This window comes from Chlamydotis macqueenii, chromosome 4, assembly GCF_036417535.1.
Source record: "Chlamydotis macqueenii isolate bChlMac1 chromosome 4, bChlMac1.mat, whole genome shotgun sequence".
NCBI classification, from domain to species: domain Eukaryota; kingdom Metazoa; phylum Chordata; class Aves; order Otidiformes; family Otididae; genus Chlamydotis; species Chlamydotis macqueenii.
Window position 1 is genome coordinate 71,067,212 of NC_141559.1, and position 17,134 is coordinate 71,084,345.

Here is a 17,134-nt window from a genome sequence, read left to right on the forward strand (position 1 = left end):
CAGCATCTAACAAATACAACAGAGGACACTGTGGGCGGGAACACAATTATAATGGAACTGTAGGTTAGAAACAGGAAAGACTGCTGGGTCATACCAACTGCTTCCCTGCTCCTGCAGGTCTGCTCTCAGCAATGTAACTAAGAGATAATAAGGTAAGCTAGAAGATACATCGACAGGGCTTACAAAAAAGTATTTAAAATGCTGAATAAAATATGAAGCCCTTGAAATTAGAGCCAAAACAAGACACAAATGGATTTTTTTTCTTTAACAAAGCAAACGTAATGGTTAAGTTTTCTTTTTATATGGCTGTTATACGGTTTTACACCGTGCAGCAGGCAAACTTATAAAGATGCTGTCTGAACAAAATTGCCAATGCAAATGTGTTTTGCTTTAAAGAAGAGGTATGAAGAAGAAACTTTACTAATGTTTTTTTTTTTTCCCCCACCTCCTCTGTTCAAACTCTCATGCCTGGTACGTTTACTCCATAGGCAGACAGCCTAAGATACGTTCTCCTGTTCCAGTTGCTTCCCCTAAAGCTGCAATTTTGACAGCAGACTATTTTTCCATGTTCCCATGTCTCTAACGATGTCTGTAATTAAAGAGACGTTGCATAGGAAATGTAGTACTGCAAGTATTCAGGTAATAAAATAACTAGTTGTAAGTGTACTTGAAAGCTAAGAAGAAACGTTAATGAACAATGCAAATCTCTCAGGGACCTTGCTGCCCAGTCTGAGAGGCACCACGCAAAACAACCCTCGGCTGCAGCCGTGGTCTCTCCCTGCGCAAGGTCTCCCAATGGTGGCAAGGCCACCACCTGCCTTCCCATCTCCCCAGGGTCACGTTGTAGCAGGCAGCGGTGGCCACAGGGTGCACCTGGGCCCAGCAAACCTCTATGCAACATCGCCTGTGTCGTGACGCCTCTCTGGCTCGCGGCTCGGTGCCAGGGGCACTTCGTCAGCAGGGCAGATAGGCCAAGTTTGATACCCAGTCTCCAGCCCAAGAGCTGGAGAGGCAGGCTACTGCGCTGTGTATTTATGGAATATGTGGAAATACTGTGGCAGAGCTTAAAACAAACCCGATGAGTGAGGCTTAACTTGTGGCTGGAAGGAATATATAGAAATTGGACATGCGGCTAATTAGGCTTGACATACGAAATGACATTTCCAAAGTATCTGACCTCTGAGAACAGAATGAGAATAATAATGAAAGATGTGCAAGTGAAACCTGACACAGAGTGAATGGAAGTATAATAATACCACTCCACGTTTTTAGTTTCATAACTGCTGTTTCCCAGATTTCCAGTGCAGTACTAGGCGTGCTGGCTCACCCGTCAGTGCCCCGGGGGCTGAGTGCTTGCAAAAAAATAAATTCCCAAGTGCCTGACAGAGAACTGATCACTCTGGAATTATACCCAGACAGGTGTGAAAACTCCTAGTTCACCTCTGTCTGCAATAAAAACTAAGAAAAGGATGCAGAGAGATACTTGCATGAATACTGACTGTTCCCAGGTCCTTAATTTCTTTTGTTCTGAAACGGTCGTTTCCAGGTCTTGGCTTAGATTCTGCCTGGTGAGCTGAAGCAGCTCTTCAGCAGCCGTGCTCTTGTCACGCTCTTCCCTTTCAAGCTGTTCATGTTTAACAACGATCTCTTTTTTATGCTCCTCCACAGCTTCCAGCAGGAGCACCTTTGGTACACTGAGCTTTACCAGTTCTTGCACAAATACTCCATACTGAACACGTTTAAGCTCTTCAACAGTTTTCTCTGTTAGACTAAATAGAAGCTCTTTCAGCTCTTCAGTGGCCTCATTGTCAAGCTTTTCGGTAAGTTCTTCTAATTCAATGGTGTGATCACTTAGAAGATTTTTCCAGTGGCTCAGGTAGTGAGTCACCTCCTTAGTAGTTTTGAAGGGGTCTCCAAGTGACAGCTGCTCCTTCTGATGCTCTTTCTGCTGATTCATTAGCCAAAAGGAGGAACAAGGTTAAGAGAAGGAACATCTCAAATTCTAGCTCTTTAAATATGTATTTCATAGCAACACAAAATTTCATATTTTTGTATGTCAGTGTTCTCAAAACGGCTTTTCAGTGTCCAGAGATTTACCTAGCCCTCAACATGACGGCTTTGAGTGCATCTTCAGTAGGGCCTGTTGTGACAGGACTAGGCATAATGGTTTTAAAACAGAGGGAGGTAGATTTAGATTAGATATTAGGAAAAATTTTTTTACAGTGAGGATTGTAGAGCACTGGAACAGGTTGCCCAGAGAGGTGGTGGAGGCCCCATCCCTGGAAACATTCAAGGCCAGGTTGGATGGGGCTCTGACCAACCTGATCTGGTTGGAGATGTCCCTGCTCCTTGCAGGGGGGTTGGACTAGATGACCTTTAAAGGTCCCTTCCAACCCAAACTATTCTATGCTTCTATGATTCTATCTAGCAGGCCTGTGATAATTCAGATTACTGTTAGACAGAAGGGCTAACACAGGCCTGTGATAATTTGGATTGTTGCTAGATTGTCCTGGACAACTCCCTTCCATTTATCTCAGATCACCTGCAAGTCATCTTCCATTATGAAATGATTTGGAGCTCTCAGAGTTACCCTTGATTTTTAGATGGATGAGGTTAGGTGACATCAGTCTTACCACAAGCAGCCACAGGTACAAAATCCTTTAAACAGTTTTGTTTTTTAGCTGAATTTTAACTGTACTGTACAAGTCTTTCAAATCACACAAGGCCAGGAAACCCATAGAAAATGACAGCTGTCACAGATCTGTGCCATCCCCCTCACCGACTCCAGAAGCTCAGCTGGTTTGCACATTATAGAGGCTTGTCATAACCCCCTTGGACAGGTTAGACTAAGCAGACGGGCTTCACAAGTTTCTCCAGTTATATTACTTTCCTGTAGGTTTTTCTAAAAGAACAGCTATTACTTAGTGAATAATTAATACAGTGCATGGCAATACACAGTTAAAAGCAACAGACATTTTCATCCATGCTCCTGGCAGTGTTGACCCCTGTCTTAAGAACTACACTTTATTTTTCAGTTCTTTCCATTTTTAATTCATGATAAGCCCTGTGAAAATAAATATACTGAAAATAATTACCTTTTGTAGCATTTCCCGCTTTCGCTTGGTAATGAGTTTCTGGCGAAGCTTTTGCTTTTCTTGTTTTAAATCATGATCAAATTTCTGTTTAACAGAACTAATTTCAGTCTCAGCTCGGTCCAGCAGCATTCCCAAATGACCTTCACGTAGATGACCTGCTCTGTAATAACAGTGTTTGAAACCTGTTATCCCAAACTCTTAAGAGCAAAAGTATATTTCAGGCAATTAGTACCACAATAAGGTTCAACAAAGGAGACACACAGAATGATCTTTGTTTCTTTAGCAGTGATACCTGGGGGGATCAAATATGCAAGTGCATAACAGAAAGAGAATCTCAGAGATGAGTGTAGAATCGAGGCAGTTTGTGAAGGGAGAGCGAAGGTGTACGAAGAAGGAAGGGGAAGAAGGAAGGAAGGGAAGGCAAATGCAAAACCAATAACAGATGAGTTAGTAATGCAAGTGATATTCAAATGAGACATTTTAAACCTTATATATTATTCATAATATTTACATTTTTCATGTAATGCCCCTGGAATGCAATTTTAGATTTCTTTTATAACTCCTTCTCCTCATTAGAAACAATTTTCTATTTAAAGGATGTAATCTAATCAAGTAAAAACAATTAGAATGATTTTAAAGACACAAAGCAATCATATCCATGAAAAGATTTATATTCAGATTTCCTATTGTATCTACATCATCAGTAAAATTATAAAGATTTCAAAGTAATAGTGAAATACAATCATCTAACGGAGCAAATTCTCAGTCTTAAGCACACAATGCTTTCAAATGGAAATTTAAGACTATGGTCTACCTCCAGTTGCTGCAGTATTTAATTTCAGTGAGTAATCAAGATCTCAACCATGCCTGCAACAGTTAGAAAAACCTCCCTCTCCACAAACTCAAACTGAATTTTAAAAATTACTTGCTATTGTATTCACACCAGAAATTCCCCAAATCTTTCTCAGACAACAGAAGAACAAAGGAACATCTTAATTCAGAACAGGCTGTTGGATATTTTTGAGTTATAATTTCTAATATTAAACACAGTGGACTTCCAAAATGTGGAGCTGAAAAGGTCAACATGGAACTCTCAGTAGAAAGCACCAATTCCTGACCTGAACCTGGATGTTGTCCAAACACTTTCTGGTTTATTTTTCAAATCCTCATTTTTCAGAAGACATGAACATTACACACAGAGCCTGGATTCAGATGAATCCAGGGATTCCAGGTCCCTATTCCAACATGATACCCGGCCCAGTTAATGAACTAGAGTAGCAGCTAAACATTGCAAGCCCTTCCAGAAAGGCCAGAGTCTTATTCTGGTTCATTAGGATTTGTTGATACTGTACTAGCTTATTGCCAAATAAAATCCTCAAAATAAAAGCTACAAGGAATAAAAGAGAAGATTAATATATTACCTTGTTCACAGCACCACTGCAACCGTGGTGGCCAGATTCCACAATTCACACCTCTCCATCTACTGCTCAAGCATTCAGAAATATCTGAGCAAGCCATGAAACATCTTCCCCTACATAATGAATGCACTGGATAGAAACTCAGACCTGCTTTAACACACTGTTATGTCAACCAGAGAGAGTCTCCTTTTGTAGAGCTTTTCCAATACGTATCTATTCTATTTCTTTAATCTTCAGCAAAGAGGATTAAAATACCTCTCAGTACCTTCTCTGAGAGTAATCCACCAAACATCATTCTTGGATCTTTTGGCCAAGTCATTTTTGCCTTGAAAGTGATCAATGTTAAGTTTCAGTGTTATCTTAAAAAAAACCAAAACCAACCACCACCAAATTTCCTACCCCATATTTGGTAACTCTAAGTCTTGCCCCCCCCATTTTGATGAAACCCAAGTCAAAAGATTAGTGAATAAAAGGTAGATTTATTACGGTGAGGAAGTGAGGCAAGATAATAACCAAGATATTAATTTTTAACACCTTCATCCTGTCTTGTACTGAGAAAATAAACTCAGCCTTGCTGCATCCAATTAAAATTCCTGTCCAGAGCAGTGAAAAGGGGCTGTAACAGAAAAAGACAGATGTGCAGGAACCACCCAGCAAATGAGATATAGGAAAAGCCATGCAACACAGAATGACTGGAAGATGATATATACCTACCTAATCTTAGGATTAAAAAATTGTTTCAGGTTCTTGATTTATTTAGAGATCTAATATGTCCATAGCTCAAACTGAAGGTGATGCAGTATTGTAAAATCTATCTACTTATTCATTTGGAATTTACCTATTTAGAAATTCCAGATAATAAAAATAACAGGGAAAATGTCTACCAGCACAGAGGTCTATGGGAGTTTATGTGGCAACAGCAGCAGTATCACAGGTCAATCAGAGAGAGACCTTGACTCCTCTGCATTGACTTTTGGCAAAAAGGTACTGAGTACCCACAGCCAGTCCTGACAAATGGGACACTTTATTTAAATACGATCTTTAGAATGCCCAGTTTGAAAACTGGCTGCTCTATTTCATTTTAAATGTTCACAACCCTCCCTAGAATTTTTTTTGGTTTTATTGTGATTTTTATAACCTTTACTGCTGGCCACACAGAATCCTTTTCATGCTAATTTGAAATTGCCTTGCTATCTGATAAATTCTAAACATCCTAGTAAGCACCATTTTAAAAAGACTCCCATCATTTATCTGCTGCTTTATATATCCCTGAATCTGTTTACCTGTTGTGTACCTTATCTATACCTTCTTTCAGTTTCTCTTCTCCATATAAGCAGCTCTGCATTTTAAATTTCTATTTATAACAGTAAATTTAAGGCACTCTAAAGCTGGACACAATAGATTAATACAGACCTGTACCTTCTTTAGACAAGCAGATTCAATGCTAGAGTGAAAAATAAGAGTATATTATGGATACAAATAAGTACAAGCTCATTGGACCAGACTGCTCTTGCTGCTCAAATTTTAATATTCCAATTTGTAAATATTCCCCAAATCACTTTATAATGAAAAACAGAAATTCAAGTCCACCTAGCATAGATTATAACTTCCTCTGTGTTTATGCTAAGATATTTCACTTTGCCTGCAGAAAAAAGACTAGCAAGTAATCTGAAGTACTATGTTCTGGAGTTTTATAATCTCAACATCTAAAGAAGGAATAATAATATAACAGTTAGGCCAATGTTTGCCTGAAAGGAATTCCATTCACAGTAGGTCCAGGAAGCTACAGGAAAATAACTAGTTCTAGTCCCGGAAAGTCAGATGGGATTGCTTCTCTGCAAATGCCATCTCCAACTATAGACATGTTTCCTTTGTCCACAGAGCACTATGACCACGGCATACTCTGGGAAGTTTAACAGGACAGAGCTAGAGAATTTACTTGGTAATGTAAATCTTGGTAATGATGCTTGCTGATTTTGGAAGCCTTTGCAATTTGGGGAGGATTTTTTGGTACATTTTGAGTATTAAACGTTTCCTCTCTGTTTTGTAGTTGATCTGTTTCGTGACTGTTAGATGCAGTAACAGGTATTAAACAATGACTGGAAGCTATTTTTCCAGCTTGAGAAGTCCCAGTTGTCCCTTGCAATGATTTGAGCCACAGATGCAATGATCAAACAGGGGAGACTTTCTCAGGAAGGCTTTTCAAGTAACAACAGAATCTGGGAAAACATTTTAGAATATTTCTTATAATTTGATTACGAAGAGGCATGAACAATTGTCCCAGCAATTCATCTCCATACTGTACAAAGCAGACATAGACAACAAAGCCTTACCTTCATGCCTGCTAGGACAGTAAGTAACAAAGTCATTAGCTGCAAAATATTTTCTTAGAATTAACTTAAAATATAACATTCTAATGAGCATTTCCTGCTAAAAGAATAAAAAGATGTTTGAAGACAATTCTATTGTCATTGAGATAACATAGTCAAATGGCTGCCAAAAAACCAACTGAGATATTTACCTTTCCATCTTATTAATGAGACTTGATATCTGGGTTGCTGCTGCATTTATAAGAGCAGAGGCTTGAGCATCCCTTAAGAGTATCTTACTTATAAGATACTTTCTGTAAGCAAATCTTCTGTTCAGATTGTATTGCTTGCTAGCTTGAAAAAAATCCATCAGTTCTTCAATGTCTCCCTACAGGAAAGAATGTGAACAAATACATTTAATTAGATGTAATGTTCATTTCAGCTAACACCTGTGGGTCTCAGATCAGATTTGTTCATTAATAGCGCAAAGTTAAAAAGCTCTTACAAGTGATAAACAATAAGCTTGTATCAACTTAACTCTAATGATTCAATCAAATTATTACTGCTATTTTAACAAAATAAAATAAATCATGTGCTGAGCTTTTGGCCTGCGTACCTTAATATTGTGTGTATTCTCCTGAACAGTTAGTGCACCTCCTGAGAGCCCTGAATCAACAGGTCATTCGACCAGGCACCCTCAATTAAACACACATGCAATCCTACCAGTGTTAGTAGAACTGTTCCTGCTTAAAGCTATCTACAGGCTGAAAGGTCTTCTGAAACTGGGACCTGAAGACAGCATGTGTTCAGTAAGAGCATTAAGAGGCATCAGGTCCCTTCTTTTTTTTTTCCCTTTCTTTTTTCTTTACTATGTTTTGTATGATTAAATAAGTAGCAGGTAATATTTCCAATTTTCAAGTCTCCACTGACTCTAAAGACAAGGAGTGTTCAGTACAGCATTGGAAAAGCCAAGCCTGTTACACACAGGCTAGCTTAGAAGCTCCTGCTTCCAACAGTGGGGAACAGGAATGGCTTAGGTACCTATAAATGGGTCTGGTAGAGACTGGAGGTACGTGCACAATGGTCTATAGCAGACATCCTACTAGCATCAGACACCCAAGACAAGCTCTGATACTTACATGACCCATGTCTGCCCAGCCAAAACATTGTCAAAACTTCTTTCACTTGCCCTTTCTCCTACTGGCTGCCTAACTGTCTTGCACAAGCGCTTGCTGCATCTGTATCTGATAGCGGCCCATGTGTGGCTTTTCCATATTGACATCTGATAGTGTATTTAGTTTTAGGAGTGAGGCTTACATGTTTTGACTTGTGCTTTCCAGATGTTGCTTTTTAACCTTCAGGTACTCAATCTCTAGGACCATAACAATCATATTCTTCTTCAAGAAGCAGTCAGAAGAACAATTTCCAGAATTTTTGGAATCTAGAACACTAACTATCAACACAAATGGAGTAAAAAAAAAAAAACAAAACCCTTGAGGAAACAACTCAAGCTATTTTGTTGCAAGAGACTTAAAATGCAACTGAAACCGAAACTAAAGTCCTGAACATACTCTTCATCAGCATCTTTGATCACATAAGCTAGAGATACCCAGCCTCTCGAAGTACAAAACCATAGCACTTCAGACATACCATAATTTCAATAAGCTACACATTTGGACTGGAGGGCAGTATGCCTTCTGAAGTACAGAAAAGCACTTGATGCCTATGCAGAACAGTCTCCAACGGTACTTATCATTCCTTAGACAGTATCTGATTTGTTTTAGAAAATGCCATTCATAAAATTCAATAATTGTTCTCTTAGTTGCCTAAGTCCCTTTATTTGGGCTGAAATTACTTTTGAAAATGGCACTCTGGCATTTCTGTACCATGCTGTAGCATCCTGGCTTGTGTCAGACAGAAACAGTGTGGCCAAGCAGGAGTAGGGAAGTGACCATCTCTCTGTACTCGGCACTGGTGAGGCCACACCTTGAATATTGTGTTCAGTTTTGGGCCTCGCATGACAAGAAGGACACTGAGGTGCTGGAGCATGCCCAAAGAAGAGCAACAAAGCTGTTAAGGGTCTAAAACACAACTCTTACAAGGAGCAGCTGCGGGAACTGGGGTTGTTTAGTACGGAGAAGAGGAGGCTGAGGGGAGATCTTATTGCTCTCTACAACTACCTGAAAGGAGGCTGTGGTGAGGTGGGTGTCAGTCTCTTCTCCCAAGTAACTACTGATAGGACAAAAGGAAATGGCCTCAAGTTGTGCCAGGGGAGGTTTAGATTGGGTATTAGGAAAAATTTCTTCACCGAAAGGGTTATCAAGCACTGGAACAGCTGCCCAAGGAAGTGGTGGAGTCACCATTCCTGGAGGCATTTAAAAGATGTGTAGAGGTGGTGCTTAGGGACATGGTTGAGTAGTGGACTTGGCAGCGTCAGGTTTTCGATTTGACCCTATGATCTTAAGGGTCTTTTCTAACCTAAATGATTCTAGGATTCTACGCTGACGGCCCCATTAACACTAGCATGGGTAGACTTGGAACCAGAAGTTTGCTGCCTAAGCACAAATCTGCTCTCAGACCATCCTGTAGAGAAGAGTTTAGGGGCAGAGCCCCACCAATAGCTAGGCAGAGCCCAAAGATGTGCAGATATATCAAAATATTCACAGTAAGACTGGGGATTTATATTACAAAATTTCCCACTGCATGGTGTAGACATGTTTTCAAACTTCTGTCTTCTGCATGATACTGGGGAGCTACTAGTCTTATTTTCCCTGAGCAGTAAAGACAACCCAAGTACTTGGGTGCTTTGGAAACATCAACCATGAAAACAAAAGTAAGCACTAAGCACATAATGTTGTAGCAAATACATCTACCTCAATGTTGCAGAAGGCAGCTGTGCATATGCATCAATATACAGTTGTGCAGATGTCTAGATATGCATAATGATAGCATTATACGTTTTAAAATTATCCCTAAGAAAATTAGTTACAAAAGTGATAACATTCATCCTGAAACATATTTCTGAAACACTTCTCAAAAGTTAGTGTGGGTCTGTCTTCTGTCATTAGGTTAGGAATGGAGTGAGTTATCATCCTATTACCTGTATTTTAGAGTAATCTTCCACTAATGTTTTAGCTGCTTCCAACTTCAGTTCTCCCTTGAAAGTAGCATTTGTTATCTGTGTAAAAAAGATATTATGGAGCTCCTTTCTCTGGGTAATAGCCAGTTGTCTATAAGCCTTTGCAAAATATTCCTCCTGCTTTACCAGAAGTAACCTCTTCAGGTAGTCCAGCTCCAGTCTGTGAAGTCTATCAAGAAGATTTCTATATTCTACAGCAGGCTGCAGAGAGGAGAGAAATAAATACATCTGAAGTGATATTCAGTATTCAACATATTTTAAAGTATCAGTGCTACTAGCTCATACATATTTTACACACACTATGATTACTATCATTACAAGTTTGAATGAAGGCTAATACTAAATCAGTGTACACTTTTCACGGTTTTTGTCTGTTTGGAATGACAGGGGTTGTACAACTGTCAACCTCTAATCTAGATAACACTTCCAAGGCATAATGAAGTCTTTTTAGAATGTAGAAGCATTATTTAAGATAAGTTATACAAAACGACATGAAATTCAACACAAAGACTATATATGAAATTTAGGTTTATCTTAGGTTTCATGAAATCCTGAAATCCTATTAAAAATTAATAGATTCATGTAAGTCAGAACAATAAAACAACACTAAGCATATATTTTAACACCAATATAAATGAAAAAATACTATTCTACTACGAATCTCTAAAAGTTCTTATTATTGGTGACCTACTTTATCTATTGTTTTCTGAAAATTAATCCAAGAGCATGGTTTTAGAGTTACAACAATGGAGTAGAATTAAATGGCAATTAATTTAAAAGCTTCTTTGCATGAAATACTTTCTCATAGTTCTCCAGTAAAACTTATATATTCATAGTTTTAATCTCAGATGGCATAAACTCATTATAGAATCAAAACATATATGTCCCACTGAGCAAATAATGCTTCTTATGCCAGCAGAGCTACCTAACAGTAGTTATGCTGGTCTTGTTTTAAATTTCTTACTATTTATCTGGGGAGAACTGTCCTCTGCCCAGAGGCCTCCCACACCTCACTCCTCATTCCCAAGAGACACACTGCAGACAGCAAATAATTAATCAAAAAGGCAGGGAATATACATTCTGTGTTTTGGCTGAGAAGGGGAGGAAGTTATTACTCCAGCTGTTTTCACCACCATCTCTTGGATGTCAGTACGCCCGCTGCCAGGAGCACAAGTGTGGGCCATCGCTATCACTTAGCACATCCTTTTGGACCAGGTTCCATGGCAAGTACAAAACAGGAATGTGAACGGCAAGACATTAGTATATAATAAATGGATCAGGACAAGTATCGTATTGGCTTTAATTCTTTGTCTGCTTTCTACCATTCAGGATATAAACCAGACTGAAGCAATACAAATGTGCTTTGTAAAAAGAAAAGCCGCTTTGCTGAGTCCATAGTTAGTGTGAGTTCACATATTGAGTTTCAGTCAGGCCCCTCTCTCTGCAAAGATAGGATTTATCTCAGCAAGGTCTAAGTGTTAGAGGTCTAGTCTAGGCTCCTTCTATAACCAACAGAAGGAACAAGACTTCTGCAGAGTACAATTCACCTCATCCTTAAAAAGATGTCCACAAGTATCCCTTCCTTGCTGTCTTCTTTGACTTTCTAGCACCTCTAGTTCAGAATGTTCATATCCTACAGATATTTGAAAGCTCCCTAGAGTCATAATTTAAAATTCACTTGGAAATATGAAACAAATTCAGCTGGCTCACTAGCTTTGTGCCATCAACTTTCTCCACACAACAGCCTGATAAACCAAAGCTCTTCTCGAGAGCCTCAACATACTGTAGTACCTTTGATGGGTCACGCTTAGTGAAAAACTGCAATCATGAATTGTCATAAAAGCCCTTTACAATTCTAGGTATATGATATGCAAATTAAAAACAAACAAACAAAACCAACCAAACAACAAAAAACACCAAAAAAAACCCCAGAAGACCAAAAATTTAAGTAATGTCTACAAAGTGACAATATATAAGCAAGGAATATACTGGTCTAACAGATTATGCTCCTAACATAACTTGTCTCTATAATCAAACTGAGACAGCTGGAAACTCAATAACAAAATGCACTATTTATTCCTAGCAAGTCATCCTATTAATATGAGTTATAACATTAGACAAGCATGAAACATTGACTTGGGTATTTTAGCATTTTAAGCTTACAGAGTTGAAATATTCAAAACTTAACAGAATCTTCTCCAGATACATTAAGAAAAAAAAAAAAGGAAAGAAGAAAAAAAAAAAGAAAAGAAAGAAAAAAAGAGAAAAAAGAAAAAAAAAAAGAAAAAAGAAAAAAAAGGAAAAAGAAAAAAGAAAAAAGAAAAAAGAGGAAAATAAAAACAAAGAGAGGAAAAGAAAAACAGAGAGGAAGAGAAAAACAAATAGAGGAAAAGAGGAAAAGAGAGGAAAAAAGGAGGGGAGGATGGAAATCAGTTTTATTGTAGACTTATCTACCCTCTTTTACTTTAAAACCACTGCCCCTTGTCCTATCACAACAGGCCCTGCTAAAGAGTCTCTCCCCATCTTTCCTGTAGGCCCCCTTGAGGTACTGGCAGGCTGCTTACAAGGTCTCCCTGGAGCCTTCTCTCCTCCAGGCTGAAAAACCCCAACTCTCTCAGCCTGTCCTCACAGGAGAGCTGCTCCAGCCCTCTCATCATCTTCGTGGCCTCCTCTGGACCCTCTCCAACAGGTCCGCGTCCTTATGCTGGGGGCTCCAGAGTTCTTTACTCTTCTAAGAGGACAACTCCGTCATTCTAGTCTAAAAGATAAATAATCTATATAAAATCACATATGCAAGATATCTTGATTTTATACCAGATTTACCTTTTCATTCATTTTCTTCATTAATTCTTCAGCTTCTTCATTTGCACTTTTCGCTTTTTGGTGTTGAGCCTCCATTTTCTTCTTAGTTTCCAGATTACACTCAGCTGTTAAAGCCACCATCTTCCTTTCATACTCCTCTTGAATCTCTTTCTCCATTGCAAGAAACTGCTTTTTGAAAATTGAACTCATCCTCTTCTCCACATGAGGAAACAGACTGTGACTTAAGACCATGTTCTTCATCATCACAGCAATCACTTCTTTACATATCTGCATTCGATACGCTTCCAGATCAGCATCTGCCCGCGTCAAGCTGGCAACCTCCAAGCTGCAGAAAGGCAATCAAGACTGTTTGAAATTGCAGATTACAGGAAATTTCTATCAGAAAACAAGGATATGTAGATTCATTCAATACTGAGTAACTGAATGGCAGTCAGAGAAGTGCACAAGTATCACAGCATATGAGTTTACTAATCACGATAGTATTCCTTGACTAAAAAGCAGGGTGAGCCAACTTTTACTGCGGCAACTTTAGTAAGTACATCCATTCTTGCATTTCTATTTTAGATAGAAAAAGGAAAAGCTTTTCTTTTGAACTCAAAACATTCTCTCAGTTTAAAAGCAAACAAAAAACTCTCACAAAAAAAAACCCCACAACTGTTGAAAAGGAGATGAAGTATCTGAATAGACTATAAATTTCACTGACTTTGTAAAATAGTTCTGAACTCACTGACTCATCTTGACTAATACATCACTGCTTTGTGCTCTGCATTGGTGTATTTCCTTCTCTGCAGGGCAGAGGGGAAGAGGGTTTTGATTATGTACCGATACAAATAAATTAAAATAGCTGCTATCTCTGTCTCATGAACATTAACAGAGTTCTAGAAAAGACATTAAAACCAGAGTGAAATACAAGATTTTTTACAAAACACAATAAATGTCATGTTGCATATGAATACTTTCTCATTTATTTTTAGATGTAATTAAATTGGAATGATAATTATTCTCATTTCACATAGAGCATAACTACTGTAAATTCTGTAGCTTTGCATATTCTGCACTCAATTCAGGATTGGAGAATTAGGTGGGTTTTGCCCTTGCATGTCAATTCACAGCACTGTATGCTTATCTGTGTAGATTAAGTATACAATAATTTCTTTGTGACCTACAAAATACAGTTTTAAGAACTTAAATGCATTTTTTTTTTCAACTAAGCTAAATTGATTTGATTTGTTCCACATTCAAATCTTAGAATAAATTTCAAATCCATAGCAAAGGTCTTGGCAAGATTTCCCAAACAGAATGATACTACCTTCAGAATGGTATATATCAAAACATACAAGGCTGTAAGTACTTCACCTTCTTGTCAAACAAACTTTCCTTATATAGACAAATAAAGTTTAACTCAAAGTAAATCAGTGACATATTATTATCACTGCCCCTCTGTTAAACACAAGACATGTATTTTTCCCATTTAGAAATCAATGAGATGGAATTAAGTTGTTTTCTTACCATGACTCAAATACTTGAAGTATTTAAGAGACATTAGCTTAAGCTATGATAATTCATCACAAAGAGGCAGAGAGATTTTTCTGTTACAGTCTCTCAAAACCCCCAAAATGCACTGGTGATGCCCATACTTGTCTTGGTGATCTGCTCCAGGGCTGGCTGGTTGCAGCTGCAAAACCTCCTCCATTTCTCCTCTCCTCCCCCGACTCAAGAGCAGGAATCACTGCTGATGAGGCCAGATCCCTGTGACTGAAACATTGTGTGCCTAAAACATTCTTCACGGTAATCTGAAGATCTCATAAGAGCTAATATTTTCTATAATGTCCCCAAGACAACACAACAATCCAGGTCCTCTGTGCTGTGTACAGATGGGCGCTGCTGAACAGCACCTGCAGGTACATAGCCTTCTTGGGTGGCATTCAACTACATCCATGGTCAAATCACCCAGGGCACTGATCTCTTTCCTCTGCTTGGGGAGAGTCCTTCTCACTCCAGGACAGCGGGGCAGCCACAAAGGTGATGGCAGGATCAAGGGAACAGGATGCTGAAGCAACACAGCAAGCACTTGAAACAGGCAGCGCAGATGCGTATTTTCTCTTAAGTCTTTCTGTTTACAGAATTCTTAGGAATTCTGCCAACGTAAGCAGCTAGTACTAAGCTGTTTACTCACAACAACTAATTAAAAAAAAAAAAGTGTTTCAGTTCTGTGCAAATGCACTTAAATAAAAAGAAGGATCCAGAAAATGGGAGCTTTATGCTATAACACTTCCCTAATGACTGTCAGGCAGTGGTAGGAGGTTCCCCTTCATAGATTCACCAGTTCATTATTAGCCTGTAAAATCCAAGCCACCAGATTTATTTTTCTGTTTTAATTCCTGCCTCAAATCCAGCAGCTTGAACTTAATTGAAGGATATCTGTCCAGGTTTTCAAGCATCCCCTAACAGAGAACTGAACACCACTTTAATTAATTGTTTCACTTGATAATTCCTTTAAAACCTAAAAATGGTCACCGTATCCCCAGCTTGAATTCAGTTAGTTGAAACTTCCAGCTCTCTTTGTTTGCTGGAATAACAAGTTCCTTAGTCATTATTTTTCTGTTCTTCATGCGTGCACTGATAGGTGGTGGTCACAGCACCTACTAACCCTTTCTTACTGAGGTGTGAAAGATTGAATTCCTTGTCTCTCTCCCTGGAAGGCAACACTTCAGAGCTCCACCACGTTGACACACAGCTCATAACACAATATTTATTTCTTACCACAAATGCAGGATTTTTTCCAGCATGCTTTGAAAAAAGATTAAGTCACTCCTCACCCACCTCCTTGCTTGTTACTTTTCCAGTCTTCTTCAGCAGTGATCCAAAAATGAAAACCACACCCAAACATCATCACATTTCCCATTGTTATCTTTTCCCACAGCATTGCTTTGTATTTACTGCAAGTCATTACAGACTAGACGTGATTTCATTTTGAGCAAGATTCCCATGCTCCTTCTCGCTCACAAAGAGAACTACGGCACCCAATTAACTCCACTCCTCAAGATCATAATGCCAAAAGCAGGAGGAGCAAGAGGTGTAGTTCAGCTAATGCTCACACCTCAGCAAGTGAGTGACCAGGCTATTAAGATCTCAGGTGTACTTAATCTGCAACTCTCAGCCTCCACTTTCCTGACAGCACATCTGTGAAGAAGGCAATGAAGCAGAAGAAGCACATGAGCTGTTCCACCAGTCCAAGGGTAAAAAGTATTACAGGCCACAGCTCTTCCAGGCCACATACTGGAAGACAGCAGCCAGACCATTACCCTTTTTTCAGTGGCAGCCTTTCAGAAAGGCTGCGTCTGTAAAAATTTGGAATCTACCTTCCACATGATGCGCTCTGCTTCTGGTCTGCCTCCTCCCACAGGAGCCAGCGGGAGCGAGACAATCTCATTGCATTGCACCAGAAACCTTGCTTCAAGCTCTTACTCCAAATGAGAGGTCGAGGGCAGCCTTAACAAGCTGCATCAATAAAGTCTTGGAGTCTTAGATGCCAACAGTCAGTACAAAACAGGAATCATGTACATATAATAAATCAAATGCTTTCAGACACAAGTCCATCAAAATAACTATGCTTACAATCACCCAGATTAAAAACGCAATGTTTTGTGACACCTAGGAAAAAAAAATCATAACCTGACACTTTGTGTCTCCTCAAACTGAGGTAGATTTAATAAGTTCCTTTAAATGCTTTGCACTCTGCTTGTTACAGCACTCCATGTTTAAAAGGTCTCACATCTCTTCCTGAGCATATTCAACATAATAGAAACATGAAAGCCAATGAAGTACAGGTAGCAGATGGCAACCTATTGATGAAAAAGATCAAAGCTTCTGTTGGACAAAAGCATGCAGAGAAAGGATGAGGACAGTACAGGAAGTAGGTGATACAAAAGTCTGGGAGGAAGAAAGATGAACAGACACGTAGAAAATGAAACTGCAAACAGCAAGTGTAAAGATTTTTCACTCACTTGGAGAGGAAGAGGATTTAAAGATCTGTCAGAGAAGATCTGGGAGGGGAGAATTCCAGACGCCAAAGACAGAGAAGCAGAGAAAGTACCTGAGCATCTGATGTTCTCCACAGACCTAATAAAAGAATATGGAAAGTAGCTAGGGTCAGGAGAGAAACAACTATAGTTAACCAAAAAAAAAAAAAGCCATAACACAAAAAAGGAAACTTCTCATTAACTACAAAACAATTGTATCTTTAAGTCTTATTATTCAAATCAGAGGCCTGCAGAGGGAATTTCTGAACAGGAGAATTAATAGCTGCTGAATTTAACAGTCCTAAAACGAAATAATGGTTTTCTGACA

The 17,134-nt window shown here is 38.9% G+C and overlaps 1 protein-coding gene across 1 annotated transcript in view; it reads right to left on the minus strand.

The window, feature by feature from the left end:
* The window catches only part of EVC2 (EvC ciliary complex subunit 2), a 75,301-nt gene that overhangs the window by 25,625 nt on the left and 32,542 nt on the right, over positions 1–17,134 (minus strand). Inside the window, exons 10-14 of the mRNA XM_086747202.1 lie at positions 12,785–13,109; positions 9,923–10,162; positions 7,035–7,210; positions 3,096–3,255; positions 1,484–1,948 (exon numbers count right to left, since the gene is read on the minus strand). Coding sequence (XP_086603328.1) covers positions 1,484–1,948; positions 3,096–3,255; positions 7,035–7,210; positions 9,923–10,162; positions 12,785–13,109 — 1,366 coding nt within the window. The remainder of the gene's footprint in view (positions 1–1,483; positions 1,949–3,095; positions 3,256–7,034; positions 7,211–9,922; positions 10,163–12,784; positions 13,110–17,134) is intronic.